The sequence below is a fragment of the Thamnophis elegans genome, chromosome 2, assembly GCF_009769535.1.
Source record: "Thamnophis elegans isolate rThaEle1 chromosome 2, rThaEle1.pri, whole genome shotgun sequence".
NCBI lineage: Eukaryota > Metazoa > Chordata > Lepidosauria > Squamata > Colubridae > Thamnophis > Thamnophis elegans.
Window position 1 is genome coordinate 85,984,641 of NC_045542.1, and position 20,429 is coordinate 86,005,069.

Here is a 20,429-nt window from a genome sequence, read left to right on the forward strand (position 1 = left end):
GTCTTTTCACAAACCAATCCACTCTACAAATTTTCATTTCTGATCCTACTTGCTTCTGCTTCTGCTGGGTTATCAGTTACACAGTCCTCCTTCCTCCGAGGACCCTTTACCTCAGGTGTCAAACTCATGTGGTCATGGCATCGTCATGTGACATCATGACTTTTTCCCCCTTAGCTAAACTGGGCGTGGGAGTGGACAGCGTATGATGCATTGGGGCCATGGGTTTGACACCCCTGCTCTAACTGTTCAATTGCTCTTGATAAATGCTTAAAACCTCCAATCAAGAAAGAAGCACACAAAACAAACAGACGTGTTTTATTTGACAAATCTGTCCTTTTTGTATTCAAAGGCAGACATGCCTTTAATAAGATTTAATACTTTTACTTACTTTACTTTACTTTACTTTACTTTAATAAGATTTGTATGCCGCCCACTCCCTTGGGACTCTGGGCGGCTCACAACAAAAGTAAAAACATATAAAAATTTAAAAATACAATTGTTAAAATTAATCTATCATCCATTCAATCAAATGGGGCTGGATATTCATCAACAGCCCCATGCCTGCCAGAACAGCCAGGTCTTGGTTGCTTTATGGAAGGCTGGGAGAGTGGTGAGGGTCCGGATCTCGGCGGGTAGCTCATTCCACAAGGCCGGTGCAGCTACAGAGAAGGTCCTCCCTCGGGGAGCTGCCAGCCAGCAATAGCAATAGCAATTAGACTTATATACCGCTTCATAGGGCTTTCAGCCCTCTCTAAGCGGTTTACAGAGTCAGCATATTGCTCCCACAGTCTGGGTCCTCATTTCACCCACCTCGGAAGGATGGAAGGCTGAGTCAACCTTAGCCGGTGAGATTTGAACTGCTGAACTGCAGATAACAGTCAGCTGAAGTGGCCTGCAGTACTGCACCCTAACCATTGCGCCACCTTGGCATTGTCCGGTCGACGGCATCTGGAGGAGGACCAATATGTGTGATCTTATTGGTCGTTGGGAGGTGAATGGCAGGAGACGGTCTCAGGTAGCCAGGTCCAATACCATGTAGGGCTTTAAAAGTAACAACTAGCACCTTGAAGCGGGTCCAGAGACCAATGGGGAGCCAATGCAGCTCGCGGAGGATAGGTGTAACATTGGTGTATCTAGGTATACCCATTATCGCTCGCGCGGCTGCATTCTGGACCAACTGCAGTCTTCGAACACTCTTCAGGGGCAGCCCCATGCCTGCTTACAATTGCCTTAAATTAAGCCAAGAAGTTTTTTAGTTGCCTCTGTTGCACTTTTCATGCAACAGGTAACTAGACAAAATCGTAACCTCAAGAAGGTCATAACCTAGTTACATCTTAGTCATGTCACCTCAGACTATCATAGACTTGAACAAATTACTAATTTCAAGGTAGGAACTGCAAATTCTAAAAAGCAGGCAAATTGTTTTGTGCAAACAATTGTACTTAATCATTTTCCTCTATACATTGACATTAATCATTTCCTTTAAAGTATTCGTACTAGAAATAAAAAAAAATTACAGCACTATCAAAATGATAGGAACATTTAATGTGCTTTCCTATAAACCAGGGGTGTCAAACTCATTGCCTGCTGGCCATGCCTATCTCTCAGCGAAGGGGGAAAAAGTCACGATATGTCATGTGACAATGTGACACCGCAAGTTTGACACCCCTGCTCTAAACTGTCAAAAGCCCAAGGAGCAGATCTTAGATTTTGCATACGCTGTTCTAAAATTGTGAGGTCACAGCGAGGTCATATTGGCACTTTCATTCTTCTCCAGATAGACTTTCTCTTAATTTACAGTTCTGATTGTGAAAAGATAAGCACAGTTCATATTCTGGGAAGCAAGCTATGGATTCTTCAGAATTACCTGAAAAATTTCGTCTGACTGACAAGCTCTCATTTGAGGCATTTAAGTCTGGATCTGAACTTGAAATTACACGCTATGTGTTTGGATACCGGTAAGATTTCAGCCAGGATTTTTTTGTTTTTGTTTTATATCACATCTGGAAATTGTTTCCTGAAATTTTGAATTGCACATTACTCAAAACTATATTTTAATAATTTATTATATTTTTGAATGCCATGTTGATGGAATGGTGTACTTCTCATTATTTTTAGCCTACATAAAAAAGGTTTTTAATTTGATGAAATCCATTTTTCTTTCAAAATTCCTTTCAAAAGAGATTGTTAATGAATTTTAATGAATTTAATGAAATTTAATTTTGACCTGAAAACAGGTCAAGAATGAAACATGTTACTTAAGTTCTATATGTGAATACTGTGTTATGCTGTAGAATACTTTCTCCAACAGCTTCCAGCCTTCCTGGATTTTCATACTTTGTTTAATTCTCTAGATAAGACATTGAAGAAGTTGACCTTTTCCAATTGGGCTTTTTCAAACATAGTAGGGAGCCAGAGAGACTTCAGAGTGATGGGAAGGCACATAATGGAAAAGGACAGCAGCGGGCACTAGGAGAATGTCATCTACAGCACTAAAAAAAGTTCAAAAGCACCAGCAATAAAAATTTGGAATAAATTCTCATACACTTTAATAGGGTAAAAAGCTGCTTTTTCAGAAGGAGGAAAACTTTAGAGTATTAAACAAGAAGCAATGGATGGAAAGTAATCAAGGAGAGATCCAACCTTGAAATAAGGAGAAATTTCCTGACATTTAGAATAATTAATCAGTGGAATGACTTGCCTTCAGAAGTTGTGAGTGCTCCATTACTGGAAGTTTTTAAGAACAAATTGGGTAGCCATTTTTCTGGAATGGTATAGGGTCTCTTGCTTAAACGGATTGGAGTGGAAAATCTTCCTTACTTTCCAACTCTATTATTCTGCATTCTGGTTAAAAGAGTCTGATAGTGGAGAAAATCAAATCATGGTTCACTTATGTAGGAACTTGAAAGCAGAGTTTGAAGTAGGTTTCATTTTTTTTGGAAAGAGAGAACCTGTCATGCATGCCTCCTTCAGTAACCAAGAAAGAAACCTCTCCAATTCATTGCTGGTGGAATTAAAAGTACTTTTACTGGTTATGAATACATAGCAGCGAAGTAAAGCAAAGTCTGAGTGAGAAAAGCACGAAATCATACATATCAAACATTTGCCCAGCCCCCTCCCTCCAACAACCTCCACCCCATTGCCCAATCTGCAACTCCCTTAGGTGTCATGTGGGTTGCATCTCCAAGAAGCATCATCAGGTTGACTATCCCTCCTGCACCAATTATTCCCATCCCAAATACCATGCCCGCCCCATTGCCATGGCAGGTGAAAGCAAGTAAGCAAAGCAGAGGCTGACAGAACTACAATGGCAGTAACTAGAACATGAATGCTGGGAGAAGGGACTAAAGCACGACATATTTTTAAACACCAAATTATATACAGCCATAGTCCATAAAGAGCCGAGGTGGCGCAGTGGTTAAATGCAGCACTGCAGGCTACTTCAGCTGACTGCAGTTCTGCAGTTCGGCTGTTCAAATCTCACCGGCTCAGGGTTGACTCAGCCTTCCATCCTTCCGAGGTGGGTAAAATGAGGACCCGGATTGTTGTTGGGGGCAATATGCTGACTCTGTAAACCGCTTAGAGAGGGCTGAAAGCCCTATGAAGCAGTATATAAGTCTAACTGCTATTGCTATAATATTTTTACCTTTTAAAAAAATGAAAATTTACCCAGGGGCTAGGGTGCTTTATCCTTTCACTCCGTGTTAATAATCTCTTCTGGCTTTTTTCCATTATGGGATTCAAAACGGTCAATTCATTTTAGTTGCTGCTTTCTTCACAATTCCCTTCCTCTACAATGGCTTTTCTTTTGGAAGAAAGATAAAAGTGTTTTCTTAGGCTGTCACTGCAAGCAGTAAAACTTCCTGTTACAGGCCGATCTATAGGCATAATGCTCTCGTGTTCCCACAACACCAGGAGGCTTCAGAGCCAAGGTGATTATTAGCTTTGTTCCAATTCCAGAGGAGATGAATCCAAGAAAAAATTGTAGCAAGTCCTCTGAAATAGCGGGACAGGTAGTTTTCACTGGAATTTTATCAGCTCCACTGCATGTAATCAAGATGCTGTTGGCATTTGTGACCTCCAGGGACCCACAGGTGTAGCTTTGCCGGAGTCCTTCGGGATTGGGCGGCCTATAAATTTATTAAATACTTAAATACTTTGCTTCTGCAACCAGGTTTTTTTTATTAGTGGAGGGGGGAAGCAAATTTGGTTAGAGCTGAACAGAGGTGAGGCAATCCCCCCACTCTGCCCATCCAATCTTTCTGTGAATCAGCTGGCCCAGCTCCATTGAAAGATGGGGTGCAGCTATATGGACCCTTCTGCAGTTATCCAAAGCTGCTTCTGGGCATTTAAGGGGTGTGGCTGGTGGCTGTGTAGAATTGCTTCTAAAAGCATTTGGCCCTTCCCATGGTTGACGTGACATCTGAATTCTCTCCTGTTGACTTGACATCTGAATTCTTTTCTTGCTATTTCATCATAATTGAAGGGTAATCCAATGAGTCTATACTTGTAGTTAGTTGTTTTAAGTATCTGACTGCTTCTATCTAATCCAAAACCCTTCGTTTATAACCACACCTTCTGCATGATACGAATTTGTTTTTGTTTGAACAAGCAGTAGCTTAAGAAAACAGGATTTTTTTCAGGTTGTAGATTCAATTCTGTCTTCTTTTTTTTTCCTTTCCAGGAGGAGAGATTCTGAGCTGTATAAGTTTGTGGAAAATTTATTCTATCATCCTCTATTCAAGTCTATAATGATCAGCAGCATTACGCTCAATGCGATATTCTTGTCTTTAGAAACTGATTATAAAGTTCGTTACGAGTCACATTTGTTCCTGCAGGTAATGAAAACTGCTGAGTGAGGTGGCCACAATTTTTCATTTGACTGTTCTGATGACATTTTTCCCCCCAGAAAAAAAGACAAGGAAGATGAGGAGAAATCAAATTTTTAAAGAGTTTTCAACCAACTCATTGAGCAAAAGGCTATCAGTATGGATACAGTTGCAAGAAAAAGTATGTGAATCCCTTGAGATTATGTGGAGTTTTGCATGAATTGGTCATAAAATGTGCTCTGAACTTCATCTAAGTCACAACAATAGAAAAACATAGTCTGCTGAAAATAATACTACAGAAACATTAGATGTGCAATTAAACCATGGCAACATCTAATGTTTGTGTAGTATTATTTTCAGCAGACTGTGTTTGTCTATTGTTGTGACTTAGATGAAGTTCAGAGTACATTTTATGACCAATTCATGCAAAACTCCATGTAATCCCAAGGGGTTCATATACTTTTTCTTGCAACTGTAGCTACATTTGATCCCTAACAAGGCAATTATGACTGTACAGGCAGTCCTTGACTTAACAACTTTCATTTACAACAGCACTGAAAAAAGTGAATCATGACAGTTTTTCACACTTACGATTGTTGCATCATCCCCGTGGTCATGTAATCAAAATTAGGATGCTTGACAACCGGCATGTATTTATGACAATTGCAGTTTCCCAGGGTCACGTGATCTCCATTTGTAACCTTCCCAGCCAGCCTCCAACAAGCAAAGCCAATGGGGGAAGCAGATTCATTTAATAATTGCATGATTCACTTAACAACTGAGGCAAAAATAATCATAAAATGGGGCAAAATTCACTCAACAATTGCCTTGCTTAGCAATACAAATTTTGGGCTCGACTGTACCATAATCATGGGTCAAGGACTACTTGTAAACTTAGTCATAATGGAACATAATAGAGGGCTTAAGCCCAGGGGAAGCTTATGAGGGTCTTCTAGTTAGCCATCAAGTTAGGTTAGCTAACTAGAAGTTAGCCACTTCTAATTAGCTAACCTAGGTGGGCTTTTGCCTAGCAAGGGTTCTGTGCTTTTATGTTCAAACTTTAAAGAACAACTTTCATAATATCATCTACGACTCAAGGATAAGTCCTCTTTGAGCAATGCTACCCTTTAAAGCAGTGTTTCTCAACCTTGGCGACTTTAAGTCCTGTGGACTTCAACTCCCAGAATCCGCCTGGAGAATTCTGGGAGTTGAAGTCCACAGGACTTAAAGTCGCCAAGGTTGAGAAACACTGCTTTAAAGAGATGCATAGTGACTGAGGCATAGTCAATTTTGCTGAATGCTTTCCCTGGTTTTGGGTACAGCTATAGAAGACAGATGCAATTCTGAGAAAAGATACAGCTGCTTTAAGAAGATGTTGATAGGGATTGTTAGAGCCCTCTTGCATACCATGAAACACCTTTTTTGTCTTTGGATTGTACTATTTATGCTAATTTCTAAAGTAGGCCTCTTCAATAGCAGGAAGCAGTATTATTAGTAGCAAATATATAAAGCAGGGGTGTCCAATTCAGCTGCCAGAATTTTCCAGCCAGAAATTCTGGAAGCTGAAGTCCACAAGTCTTAAAGTTGCCAAGATTGGATACCTCTGATGTAAAGCCATTGCGGTCTTTTCCTACATAGAACAGGGAGATCTAAATGCAAGCAAAGATTCAACCTGATAGGACACCAAGCTGAAAACTGAATCCAAACTCAACCCACAAATCAATCTAGTATACGTCTAATCCAGAGGTGATATTCTGCCGGTTCACCCTGGTTCAGGTGAACTGGTAGTGGTGGTGGCTCCGCCCCCCACCCAGATGTCATCATAGACTCTCTGCGCATGCTCAAAAGCATCATGCGCGAGTGCTCCCAGTTTCGAACTGGTAGCAAAGATTGGAGTATTTAATGCCTGATCTATCACATTGGTTATCAGCACTGAGTCTGTGGCTTGCTAATTGAGGACATTGAGACTTCTTTGTTCAGGCCATGCCCACCCATAGCAACTAGCCTTTACAGCTAACTAGAAAAAATGGTAATAACTTAGGATATATTCCTGAGCAATTGCCTGCATTTTGAATCCAGATCTTCCACATATTCCTTCTCCCTCTGCCAAATATTCTATAAAGCTTGGAAAATATTATTCTGCATTCTCAGTATGGTGGAGATTGGTTTCTCTTGACTGATTGTCCATCCTAATAATGAGTATAGTTTTCTCTTTACCTAAACATCTTTTCGGAACTGGATGTATTTTGGTTGCAAACTCCAAGAATATGAACTTGAAATGAAAATGTTTGTACTACACTATCCTCTTTCGTCCTGATTTAACCTTCCTCTTGAGAAGGACGTATCTTTTACATACCTAGAATCTCTTAACTTACTTAATGAGAGCTAATAAACACAAACCTCTTGGCTTTAATTATATTTTGCTGGCACAGAAGCCAAGAGAAAAGCCTGGCTAATGTCAAGAAGTCAGTTCATTGCTTTATTTTTTAATAAATAATGTGTTAAGGGCTTTGAAAATGTGAGTCATGTAGTTTTGCTTATTTATCAAACCCAGATCCTTATACAACATTATCACCTTCCAGTAGATATATATATGGCTCAAATGCAACATATATATATATATATATATAAATGTCTCCCTCCCTCCCTCCCTCTCCCTCTCTCTCTGTGTTTGTGTATGTTCCAGCATAACTCTGGAATGCCTAGAACAATTTCAACCAAACAGATGATTTTCTCTCTGGAAACAAATGCTGTGGGGGGGAGTAAGACACCCTTAACAACCCTGGGGGTGTGTGTTCTGTTAAGATACAGACTGTTGTTCTTTACCAGTTTGCTCTCCCCTCATGGCTAGACTTGCCAGATCTAGGCTGTAATAATCTGGATGGCACAGTGGTGGGTTTCAAAAATTGTTCGAACCTACTCTGTGGCCTACTTTGTGGGAGTGGTTTGCTGCCCATGTGACCGGATGGGAGTGGCTTGCCGACCATGTGACTGGATATGAAGATGCCGGCAACACTTGTCAGAACCACCTTAAATTACCTCACACACAGCACTGGCATGCATTAGAATATGATGTAAACTTGTTTTTTAAAAGGCATCTTTGGTTTGCGTTAAAACAACTTCAACACACGCAATGTTCTGATTGCACCACAAACGCAGTAGTCATCCTTATCTTTCACACAGGCACTGAGTTTTATTAATATAAGCATGATAGTGTAGAATAATCATATCCAAGGACCAGTGGTGGGTTTCAAAAAAATTTGGAACCTCTTCTGTAGGTATGGCCTGCTTTCCGGGTCCACTGGTGGAACCTCTTCTAACCGGTTCGGTAGATTTGACGAACCGGTTCTACCGAATAGGTGCGAACTGGTAGGAACCCACCTCTGGGATGGCACCAGATTATTACAAATTGTTGAGGTTGTGTCTTACTTTTTTCTAGCTTCCCTCCTTTGCGTTGTCTGCCTCCCCAGGTTTTTTGTATGTTTCTAAACAGGAAACTCCATTCCTAAAGGAAGGAGTGAGCTGCACGTGCTCAGCATTTATCTGCTAAGGTAAAGCCTTATCTGTGAGGTCTAGAAGCACTGGATCAAGAAATTAAAGGCTGCTCCGCTTTGTTTATGCAACTTCTCATTTTTTTTATTTTTCATTAAAATAATAATTGTTAAAAATGAAGTCGGGTGGCACAACTGTCAAAGATAGCTTACAGGGACACATTGAGCCCACCCTTCTTAAACTGCTTGCTACAAACTGCATTGTTTGGCAGAACTGCAATAAAATTAAATAATCTAGTTGTAAATGTTTAAACTGGACGATAGATAAGCAGTCAAACCTGAAAAAATGACTAACTTTATAAAGTTTGAAAAAGAATCATATGTATATGTAATGTATACATGCATTGTGTGTGTGTATACAAACACATGCATATATGCAAGCATATTCCTTTGAACAATATCACAATTTCTTTTTTAGGTAGCAGATCTGCTCATTTTAGCCATCTATACCACAGAATTTCTAATGAGCCTTTACTTGGATCCGGTTAATTATTGGAAGGATGGTTATAAGCGTTTTGATGCTACTGTCCTTTTCATTGCTTACCTCCCATACACCATTGACCGCAGCAACCCAAAAATGCACCATACTGTAACTATGCTGAAAGGATTCCAAGCTCTCCGAGTCCTCAAGCTGCTCTACTATAGTCCAGGGATAACTGTAAGTAATCAGATGCAACTTCCCTTTTACTGTTCACAAAGGACCTCCCATCTGTCTTGTGCACTTGTGTGATGTTGCACTTGTTGCAGTCAGTATTAATGCAAGAGTCACCTGTAGGTTTTGGGAAGGAATGCCTTTCTCTCTGCAGTAGTGGCAAATATTTGTAGCTCGGGTGGAGGATGAAGGTGGAGGTTCATTCTCCATGCTTGTGAGTTGGTTTCTGAACTTTTCATTACCAGGTTAAGTAACATGTTTAGCAGAGTTTAGGGGAAGTCAGTGTCAGTGTTCTTTTGCTTATAAGGGCTTTGTGTGGTCAGTAGGTCTTGTGATGGGGAGGTCCTGTCAGGTGAGGGTCGTGTCAAGTGAGGATCTTGTGATGAGTCTTGTGGCAGGTCACTATTCATCCAATATTTCATTATTAAACTAGGTAACATCTAGCACTGATGAAGTTACCTAGTTTGGTAATTAAATGTCTGCAAGAAAATAGCCACACTCAGGGAGCATCAAGGACCTCACAAAAGTAGTAATTTCTATAGAACGTCTACTTTTTAAACAAATTTGCTACAATACAGTACTGTTGTTCCCACTCTTCAGGACTATCTATTGCATGCCATTTTCAGGGTAATAATTCTTACTTAATAATCCCTTAGAGGAAATACTGAAAAGTGCAGGGTCATCAGCTAAGAACGCCAAACAGAACTAATTCTTATAAAGAACTGAAATGATATCAGTACAGTAGAGCAGATTCTTCAGGAACAGATGTGAATTCTGACTTGAGAACTTTGCTTGAGTTCATTGTGTTGGTCATGGATTTTGGCTAACATTGCAGAAAATCCCATGCAGCCTGCATATTATTTTACTCTAGGGAGTGACTAAAGAATAGGCTTGCTGCCTTTCCTTTACTATAAGCATACAGATGCCAAATACAGAGGCCAGAGGGAACCTTTGCAATCTGCTAGCTCTTTCAGAACAAACATCTGTGAGTGCCAAAAACATCTCACACTTCAAATCCCAAATCCATTTGTTGGACTATTTGGGTGTTTAATGGATAAAAAGTTAATGGATTTCTGCAAAGCCAGGATTAGCTGCTCATTGGTACCTCTGGATATAGCAAAGAAATTATTTTGTGATGTCAGATCAAAGACGTTACCAGCTTAGCAGCTCCCATGTCTTTTAGTATTGAGACTGTTACTACAAATGCCGTCATTTCAGACATACGTATTGGCACATGACTTTTTTACTTCAGAAGCCCCTTCTGAGTTCTAAACATAAGCACATGGTATTATTTATTCATTATGATGATGATGATAATGTTCATATTTACAGGCCAAATAAATAAAACCAATAACTGGAAAAAGCAAACACCAACTTGCATGCAGCTGAGAAGCCTTCATTCATTCACACTCTTTAAAAAAGAATTTCCAAGTCAACAGAATGTTGGAAAGAAATTACATAAAGGGAGCAAAATTCCATCTATCATCCCATTAACTCTCAGAAAACGTGAATTGAACGGGGCCAAATTTGGTGTAGGAGAAGAATCCAACAAAAGAAAAAAAATCAAATAAAAAAGAAGAAGAAGGGCTAAATCAGGCTGGGGACTGTGGAGAAAAAACACTCCGAAAAAAATCCCCAATGTATCCCTTTACAACAAGCATTGAACAGTGGCACACAGTGTTGCTGACATTTTAAGTCCTCCGTCCCAGGCATGTGATTCAAAATGGAACTATTATTAAGGGATGGGGAGAATTCAAGAAGCTGTGATCTATATGCTTTCCCTAAATTGCTTTCTCTGAAGTAGCCTATGGGGCTGCTGGTTTATTGTGATTTCTTTTTCCACAATTAAGCATGCCATTGTTGATCATTGTGTAAGATGGTAACTTTGCTTCAGATGGGCAAAGATCCAACTCTATAACCTATTGTTCCATTATTTTTAGTTTAGAGATTCCTTTTTTCCCTCTTCATGTAGAGATAGTCCTCAACTTACACCACAATTGGGAAAGAAAAGCTCCTTATTAAGCAGTGTGGTCAGTGTGAGGTACCATGTGTTCATACCAGAGGTGGGTTCCTACCAGTTCGGTAGAACCAGTTCATCAAATCTACCGAACCGGTTAGAAGAGGTTCTACCAGTGGACCAGGAAAGCAACCCACTACTGACACACACACACACACACACACACACACACACACACAAACACAAACACAAACACAAACAGACTAACACAGAGAGAGAAAGAGAAAGAAAGGAAGAAAGGAAGAAAGAAATAAAGAAAAAAGAAAGAAAAAGTGAGATGAAAGAAAAAAAGGAAAACGGGACAGAGAGACAAAAGGAAGGAAAGAGAGAGAGGGAGAGAGAGAGAAAAACATGGCCGGCAAGCCACTCCCACCAGGTCACATGGCTGGCAAGCCACTCCCACAAAGGAGGCCACACCCACAGAGTAGGTTCGAAATTTTTTTGAAACCCACCACTGGTCCATACCCAATTTTGCCATAGTCATTATGTGAAACATCATGAGATTGTCATTTGTGACCTTCCCTCCCCACTTCCCTATTGACTTTGTTTGTTAGAAGCCTGCTGAGAAGGCCACAAATGGCAGCCACATGGTAGGACACTGCAGCCATTATGAATACCTGCCAATTGCTCAGCACATTATTACCTAACCACAGGGATGCTGCCACAGTTGTTCATGCAATGACTGGTTATAAGTCACTTTTTAGCACCATCATAACTTCAAACAGTCACTAAATGAATGTTCCTAAACGAAGGGCTAGCTGCAAATCATCTTTCCTGTCCTGGTGCCCTCCAGAGGTGGCTAGCAGCTCTGAAAATGGTTGTCCTCACACACCTGGAGACCATCAGGTTGGAAGAGATCGACATAAAAGCACATAAATTGTATTCACTTGATTTTTCTTCCTTTTGTTCCTCCCTTCTACAGAATCTATTGGCAGCTATGGGCCAGACTGTGAAAAATGTAATCTATGTCCTTGTCTTATTGTTCTTGCTAATGTTTATCTTTGCTATTCTGGGACATGGTTTGTATGGAGACTATGAACATGGAGATCCACGGAACTGGGGCAGCTTAGCAGCTGCCTTTTTTACACTCTTCAGCTTAGTAACGGTAATTTTCATGCATTTCACATGATAGTCAACTCTGCTAAACTAACGTTATTGTTTTATAATTGGAACCGAAATTGAAGACTTAGTTTCTCCAGGCTAGTTGTCCAGCAAAATGAACCTAGATAGACAAAATTTGGAATACAACTAGAGGGAGTACAGAGCATCTGAGTTTTTATAAAAGGGGAAACAAAGGGCAAGACCTTGTTTATTTAGATCAAGGTTATTAACTTGTCAGGATTGCATTTAGTAGTTTTTCCAATCCTGTTTGCTTTGATTTAAGCCATTTTTCAAGAACTAAATTTTAATCTCGAGCTTTGTGGACTTACATAGATAAACAAGGTCCAAAGCCCAGGGTGAGCTTTGACACTGCTCAAACTTTGCCTATCTTGCATGATTAGGCTTTTTTTTTTTAAAAAAAAATGTGACCCTTCTCTAAGTTACTTCTGATGCTTCAGTGGCTCACAATTCATACTTTGAGAACCTATTACGGAATTTCTTGTTTCACTGAAAATTCAGACTATAATGCCACTAATTGCTTTTTTAGGATTAAATCAAGCTGGTGTAGTTGCTAGAACTATTTGATTTAATTTGCGTTGCAAAAAGATACTCCCCTGCAAGTATCATCCTAATGTCTAAGTAGCCTTAGTGAACATTATGAGTTTGGCTTGAAAAAATGGTGCTTTTCAGCATGTGTAGATTGAGCACACTAATACCCATGTAGGAGTAACCATGATCTCTATGGATCAGGCCAAATTGATTTAGTCTACTCTTTTCCGTGACCCGTCAAAACCGCGGTCCACAAAAGCGCGATCGATGAAAGCGCGCATTTGACGTCATCACAGCGCGATGAAAAAAATAAAAATTGAAATAAAAATTAAATTAAAGCAAGCTGATTCACATAAAGGTAAGGGTTAGGGTTAGGGTTAGGGTTAGGTTAAGGGTTAGGGTTAGGTTTAGAGCGTTAGGGTTACGTTTAGCGTTAGGTTAAGGGTTAGCGTTAGGTTTAGCGTTACGTTAACGGTTAGGTTTAGGGTTAGATTTAGGGTTAGGTTAAGGGTTAGGTTTAGGGTTAGGTTTAGGGTTAGGTTTGGGGGGGTTAGGGTAAGGTTTTCGCTTTATTTTTACATTTTTCGATCACAGCCCGATGTTTTCGTCGCGCTGTGATGACGTCAAATGCGCGCTTTCGTCGACTGCGATTTTGTCATCCGCGGTTTTGTGGTGGAACCCTCTTTTCTTTTCAGAAGGATCAATCCCATGTTAATAGAAGGCCCCAAAGTGGGACATAGACCAGGAGGACAAAAACATCAAGATAGCTCCCAAGCTGTACCCCCTTTTTACATGCTTTGAGATATTTTGGTTGTAGCCACCATCTTGACTTTTTGGCCTGCTTCCTGCAAGCACTCGTAGCATGGGAAGTTTTCTACTTTGTCATGTTCCCCAACTTCTGCTTAATACTGTAGCCCTTATCGTGCTTAATCTTTTTTTTTTTAACACAATAGGGCATAACAGATACAACAAACACCAAAATGACTGAACTGGCATAGATGCAATAGTACAGTGAAATGTATGCAACGTTTTTATGACCAGATTGATATTTTTTGTTACTTATGAACAAGTGTAGTTCATTTATACCTGCTTAAGTTTGTTTGTGTATTGGGGGCGGGGGAGAGGAAATGCATTGGGCCACAACGGGTGAAGGAACTATAGCCCTTTTATTATTTGACTTTAACTCGCAGAATTCCTGACTTTATGACTTCATAAAGTCATAAAGGGGCCATAGTGTTCCATCTCTGGACTAGAGAAATAATTTATCAGATGTTTGACAAAAGGTATCTTTAGATTGTAATGTTGAATTGATAAATTTCAGGTTGATGGATGGACAGACTTACAGGAAGAATTGGATAATAAAAAGTTTGTTACAAGCCGAACATTCACAATAGTATTCATTCTGCTAGGATTTTTGTATTTTTCAATATGTTTATTGGAGTTGTCATTATGGATATCCAGGTAAGTGACATTTATATGGCATTTTAAAATTTCTACTGAAATCCAATTATTAGAAATTGACATTGGGTATAAAAATAGTGTCAACTATTGCAGGGTTACTGAACTTTAATCTGTTCATTTTCATTTTTCTATATTTTTAATTTTGAGCTTTTTAACATAACGTGGACTGTATATAATACCTTCCTTGATTCTGGTTTATCTTAGCTGAAAAGTGTTTGTTAGGTCTACCAGACCTGGACTGTAGAACTTCAGACAACCAGTAAATAGGAACAAAGAATTAGATTCATCTCAAAGCTAGATGAATAGCAAACAAATCTAATAAATAAGTACGAAAAATCATATATTTTTATATGCAGTATATATGTGTGTGTACACACACACAATCACACAGCCATTTATTGGTTTTTCAGATTTTTGAATCTCAAATCTGAATGAAAACACTGTGTTTTAAACTTTGTATGAGATTGGATAAGTTTTATCCACTAACAGTAAGTCATTTCAGAGGTTGTTTCCCATTGGTAAATTACAGTGTCATTTACAGTCATTCAAACATAATTGTGTCAAACTAATAGTACAAGTAAACCTTGTTTATACAATCAGTTTGGTGTAATGTTAATGCATCAGGCTAGAAACCAGTGAGACAGTGATTTCTAATCTCATCTTCAACACAAAGCCATCTGGGTGAACTTGGGCCAGTCCCTCTCTCTCAGCCCCAGGAAAGAGACCATGGCAAAACCACTTCCAATAAATCTTGGCAAGAAAACTATAGGGACTTGTCCAAGCAGTCACTAGGAGACCACACTAACTGAAAAGCATAAAAAGATAATCCTTGTTTATTGACCAATTCATTTGGTGACTATTCACCATTATAATGATTATGAGAAAATAACTCCATGACCAATCCTCACATTTACAATGTGCAGCAGTTATGTAAAGGACAGCTGAAGCAAGATTTTAAGTACAATTGCAATTTCACTTAGGGATTGTTTCACTTAACAACCAAATTGCAAGTCTCAGTTGAGGTCATTAAAAGCACTACCTGTAATCAGAAACGATGTTATAATTTCAGAGTGCTTAGATCATAGGTGTCAAACTCGCAGCGTCATGTTGCCCTCACATGACTTTTTGTGATGTTCTTTTCCTTCACGGAACTGGGGTGGGCATGGCCTGCGCATGATGCATCTGGTCTGCGGGCTGCCAATTTGATACCCCTGGCTTAGATGGTGCTTTGAAGACACAAGTTAAAAGTGTGAAAATGATAAGCTAGGTAACCTAGAAACTGAGGAAGTGGGAGGAGAGAGAGTACACAATGGAGAGAAGTTCCTTAAAGCTGCAAAGTGTAAACAATTTATCATTTGAGACATGGCCATTGGCCAATGCAGCAGTTGATTTTAAACTACTGTTACTCAGAATTGGCTTAACCAGTATGGTTGTAGATTGTGGGAAATGAATTGCTCCAACTGGTCACTTCTGCTGTGTAGTTTGTTCTATCATCTCCAGCCAGTGGGGCCATTCCTAGTAGGAAGTTAGAACCAAGTGGGGCCTTTGTCTCAACATCCTTTGATTTATGTAGCACTCAACTGAGCAATATGAGGAAAAACTGAAAGAAGAAAGGCAAATTACTTTGATTGCAAAGAAGCAGGCCATCATAAAAAGGCAACAGGAAGAAATATTTGAATTGTTCAATCTGCAGGTAGGAATTGTATTTTATATAATGTTTTTCAATAGATAAGTCTTCATTAGTTGGAGTTGATTCATCTCATTTTTCACTAGATTGAGCTTTCTCATGTTCACACATCTTATGTTCCCTGTTTTTGCTGAAATTATGCTTTGGGATGTCTTTTCGTCAGGGCAACATCAGCAACCAGACATTTCAAAAGCTTTAATCCAGTCGCATCATAGTATAGTCTTTATTGTCATTGTACAAAATAAATACAATTGAATTGGTTATAATCATAAACATCATTGGTATTCTGAAAGTTCTCAGCTGTTCCTCAATATCAGTTTGAGTGCCATCTGATCTGAGGGAACCCATCCTCTGGCATTATCTTGTCAATCACTTCATTGATGTGGTTTTCTTGGTAAAATACAGGAATGGTTCACCACTGTCTTGGCTCTTGGCTCTCCCCATCCCACCTCAGTCTGAAATGAAGCATTTGCCATTGTCACTAAAATCCACCTATATCATCTTTCTATGTTGCTGCTGCCCCATATGCTGTAGGTGTCTATTTGCTTTAGCTAGGGAACTGGGATGACCTTCATGCCTTGGATAAGCCTACTGTCATTACAGATACTTAACTTACATTCCCAATGTTCTTCTCATCCCTCCCACAGGAACACCCTTTCCTCTCCATGTTGAGATAGCACAGCATAACTTGAGGGGACCAACCTTAAAGATTGAGACTGGACAAAATTTGTAAATATTTAAGAGGTTATTCATGAGGCAAATTCTAAATCTGATGACCCACTCCATACTTTCCATTGTGGCTATTTGGAGAAGTGACTTTTGGTTCCGTAAAACCAAAACTGGCTTCTGAATGAGTTCTGAATGAGTAATTAACCTCCACACCTCTCTTTTCACCCTAGAAATCAACTGAGTACAAAACTTTTGATGAAATGGTGGAAAGCTTTAAAAAGAGCCTGCTTCATTCAGATCCTATGGTCTTGGAAGACTTCTGTGCCAGCCTGCCATTCATTGACCTCTATTTGGCATCCCTTGATCGTCAGGATGCCACTGTATACAAGTGTGTAACTTTTCTTAAATAGAGTCTGGGATTTAGATCCTATTCACATGCTAATATTCAGCAATGATCAAATGCTTCACTGTCCTCAATTCTAAAACCAAGTAGAAAGCATTCTTTTTAAAGCATCTGAAATAGTTACCCTGAACACTGTAGTTAAGGAATGTGTTTAGAGATGTCACAGCCAAATGACTTTCAGAGTCATTTGCTGCGTATTGAATATAGTGCTGAGTGGAATATTTCTATGTTGTCCTGATAATCAATGAACCTGGCTTTATTTTTTGCCTTTCAATACTGATACAATGATTGTATATGTTTAATTTCAGGCTGCAAGATCTCTACTATGAAATTGTTGCCATTTTTTCTACCCTGCTATACCATTCCATGAAAAGACTTTGCAATCTCTGCAGTGCTTTAGGGGAAAATCTAGGTAGTTCATTGTTCCCAAAGTAATGTAGGACATCTACTGTCATTAATGTGCCAAAAATATTTTCTTTGCATTTGAAAAATAAAGAAGAATATAAACTGAAGTTTTAGAACTGGTCAGATTAATGCAAAACTCCCATGCTCTAAGATATTTTTGATTTTGTTCCTTTTTTTTTGGAAAAATGCAAACATAATACGACTACTTTGCTAATGTATCTTGGTGGTGGTGGTGATATTTCCTTCATTTTTCATAGGTTTATGGCAAAGCATACACATACATACACAGATGCATTTTATATCTATCTATCTATCTATCTATCTATCTATCTATCTATCTATCTATCTATCTATCTATCTATCTATCTATCTAATCTATCTATCTATCTATCTATCTATCTATCTATCTACTATCTATCTATCTATCTATCTATCTATCTATATATATATCATCTATCTATGGTATATCTCTCTCTCTCTCATCTATCTATCTATCTATCTATCTATCTATCTATCTATCTATCTATCTATCTATCTATCTATCTACCTACCTACCTACCTACCTACCTACCTACCTACCTACCTATCTATCTATCTATCTATCTATCCCATACACACACACATACAAAAATACCATAATAGATCTGTGTACACATATACACATACATATCTGTCTACTTGAAAGTGTTCTTATTCTTCATGTGAGAGAAGAGTTGGAATTGGTATTTAAATGAAACTTCCCAAAGTTGATGAATGCCAAGAGAAATTCAAGCCAGACTGTCTGCTATGACCTTTTTAATAGTCAAGTCCATTATTCTGGTCATAGGGCATTGCTCATTCACAGAGAATGTACCATTAGGTGTTGAGCACACACCATTCCTTAATTATTGCCAAAGAATGAAAAAGGACTAATACTTTATATGTAATAGAATGGAGAAATAAATCATCAGCTCTTGAAATTCTTTTAAGAACTATGCAGATTAAATTCTACTCCTAAAGGAACAGAAAGGATTCTCACAGTTGGTGTTGAATTTTCTGGCTCACATATTTTTACATTATAGCTGTGAAGTCCTTTGTGATTATATATACTGGATTGGTATATAATATTACATAAAGAAACACTTGAAAAATGTCTTGTTTAATAGAAAGTGGTTAGTCTGGGTCAGCTGCTGTTTTTTTTTTTAGCAGTAAAATAAATTTGAAACAGACCGAAATAGTATCTGATTCTAGACACTTAAACATTTGAAAAATGATGCCATAAAGGATACTTATTGACACTTTCTAACAGAGAAACATACTATTAAAAAATAAATTAACGGAACAAGTTCATTTATCATGCTGCAAATATTTCAAGGAATAGAACTCACATTAAAAGTTGGTTTGCAATAGTAAATCATTTGAGTTGAGATCCTCACTGTCAGAAACATCGAAGATACCCTTCTTTGCATATAGTTCTATTGTAGATATATTTCATAGAGCATTAATTCTAATAGTATGTGACTATTCTACATTAGACCCAATATGGATTGTATGTTAGCTGTACAGTAGATGGCAGCATGCTCCTCACCTTGAGTAATCTCAGAAAAGCTAAGTAAAGTTGGAAGTGGTTATAACTTGGATGGGAGACCACCAGAAAATCCCAGGGATGGAGAGTGGATTAGAAAACAATAAAACATTCTGGAAGAAGGCAATGGCAAGCTATGTATTTTATTGCTGTCAAGAAAACTACATATCTAGTTCAGCTTGGCTCAAGGAATCAAGTGCTTGGCTACATTTGCAAAGAATAACCTACATTCAAATGCAGAATTGGTTTTCCTACTTATTACAAATATAATTTTTCAATGTAACTCTGGATGCCCCAAATTTAGAAGCTCTTCTAGTATCTTTTATTCCAGTGTCTCAATTATTACTCTTTATTGAATGTCAGGAAGGCTAAAGTTCAAAATAAAGAGAAATCAGTGAAGAGTGCTCAAAATGAAAAGGCCATATTCATATATATTCAAAGTAAATATGAGACATAAAGCTAGGTATACAAACTGTGCAATGAAGACAGCAACATGCCAATAGGTAAAAAGAAAACGTGGAGCTACTATTTGGTTCTGTCTTCTCCAGCAGGTAAGTGTGTGTCCCTCAAATAAATTATGAAGACAAGGACAGGACTAAAGCCTGCGATTGTTAGAAGCATGATTAGAGATTAATCTCCTTATTTTGAATGATTTAAATTTCCAAGGAGCTGATGAATTGCATCCTAGGCTGTTAAAGGAAGTTGTGAACAGATTGTCTGAAACTTTATAACTTTTGAGGGTTCCTGAAGAATTGATGATGTGAAAATGATTCAAAGCAGGTGGTGGTAACAGTGCATAAGGACAATCTTCTGATGATCAAAAGTCATACTTGACCATTTTGGGCAGATGAGTGGTACTAGAATACGGGCTGAAAAAAAAAATTTTGAACTGGTATTTCAAGTGCGTTGTTTTTTTTTTTTTGTAATTGTGATATGCCTATTTTAGGAGTTACAATACATTACATTACCCCATTATTTTTAATTTTACTTCAAATTATGGAAAGTTGCCTTGTCATTGGTATTGAGAAATGAAAGAGTGTTCATTAAAGATGCTTCAAACTAGAAAGAGATATGTAGCAAAGTACCAGAAGATTCTGTATTGGCCCTTTGCTCTTCAATATTTTTTAGTAACTACAATGATGGGGAAAAAATTCTTATCAAATTTGCAGCTGGCAAAAAAAATCCAATACCTTAGGAAACAGAATGAAAATTCAAATTGACCCTGATGGATTAGAGCAATGGACTGAAATTAAGAAACAATTACAAAATTCTTCTTTTAGGAAAAGAGATAATCAAATGCATAAGTAGAAATTGGAGCGCCTGCTTGGTGTTGTTGAAAAAAACTTGGAATAATAGATGATTGCAGATTGATTTCAAATTAGCAGTGATGGTGGCTGTAAAAAAAAGACAAATATGGACCTGCTGAAATATAAATGTGCAGATAGAGAGATGAGGATTGTGAAGAACTGGAGATCAGTACTGGTTTCCAATCAATCATACAATTGGCAGGGCTGTTTTCTGCTGTAAGGTGAAAAACTGTC

At 38.5% G+C, this 20,429-nt stretch overlaps 1 protein-coding gene across 1 annotated transcript; it reads left to right on the plus strand.

Annotated features, from left to right (window-relative positions):
- The first annotated feature begins 1,146 nt into the window (after positions 1 to 1,146).
- On the plus strand, positions 1,147 to 17,431 carry CATSPER3 (cation channel sperm associated 3). The gene is given in 9 exon segments (XM_032211681.1): positions 1,147 to 1,958; positions 4,685 to 4,838; positions 8,799 to 9,038; positions 11,972 to 12,154; positions 14,021 to 14,108; positions 14,111 to 14,160; positions 15,734 to 15,853; positions 16,747 to 16,904; positions 17,228 to 17,431. Coding segments are annotated over 9 exon segments (1,230 nt in total). The 5' UTR covers positions 1,147 to 1,848; the 3' UTR covers positions 17,355 to 17,431.
- The last annotated feature ends 2,998 nt before the right edge of the window (positions 17,432 to 20,429 follow it).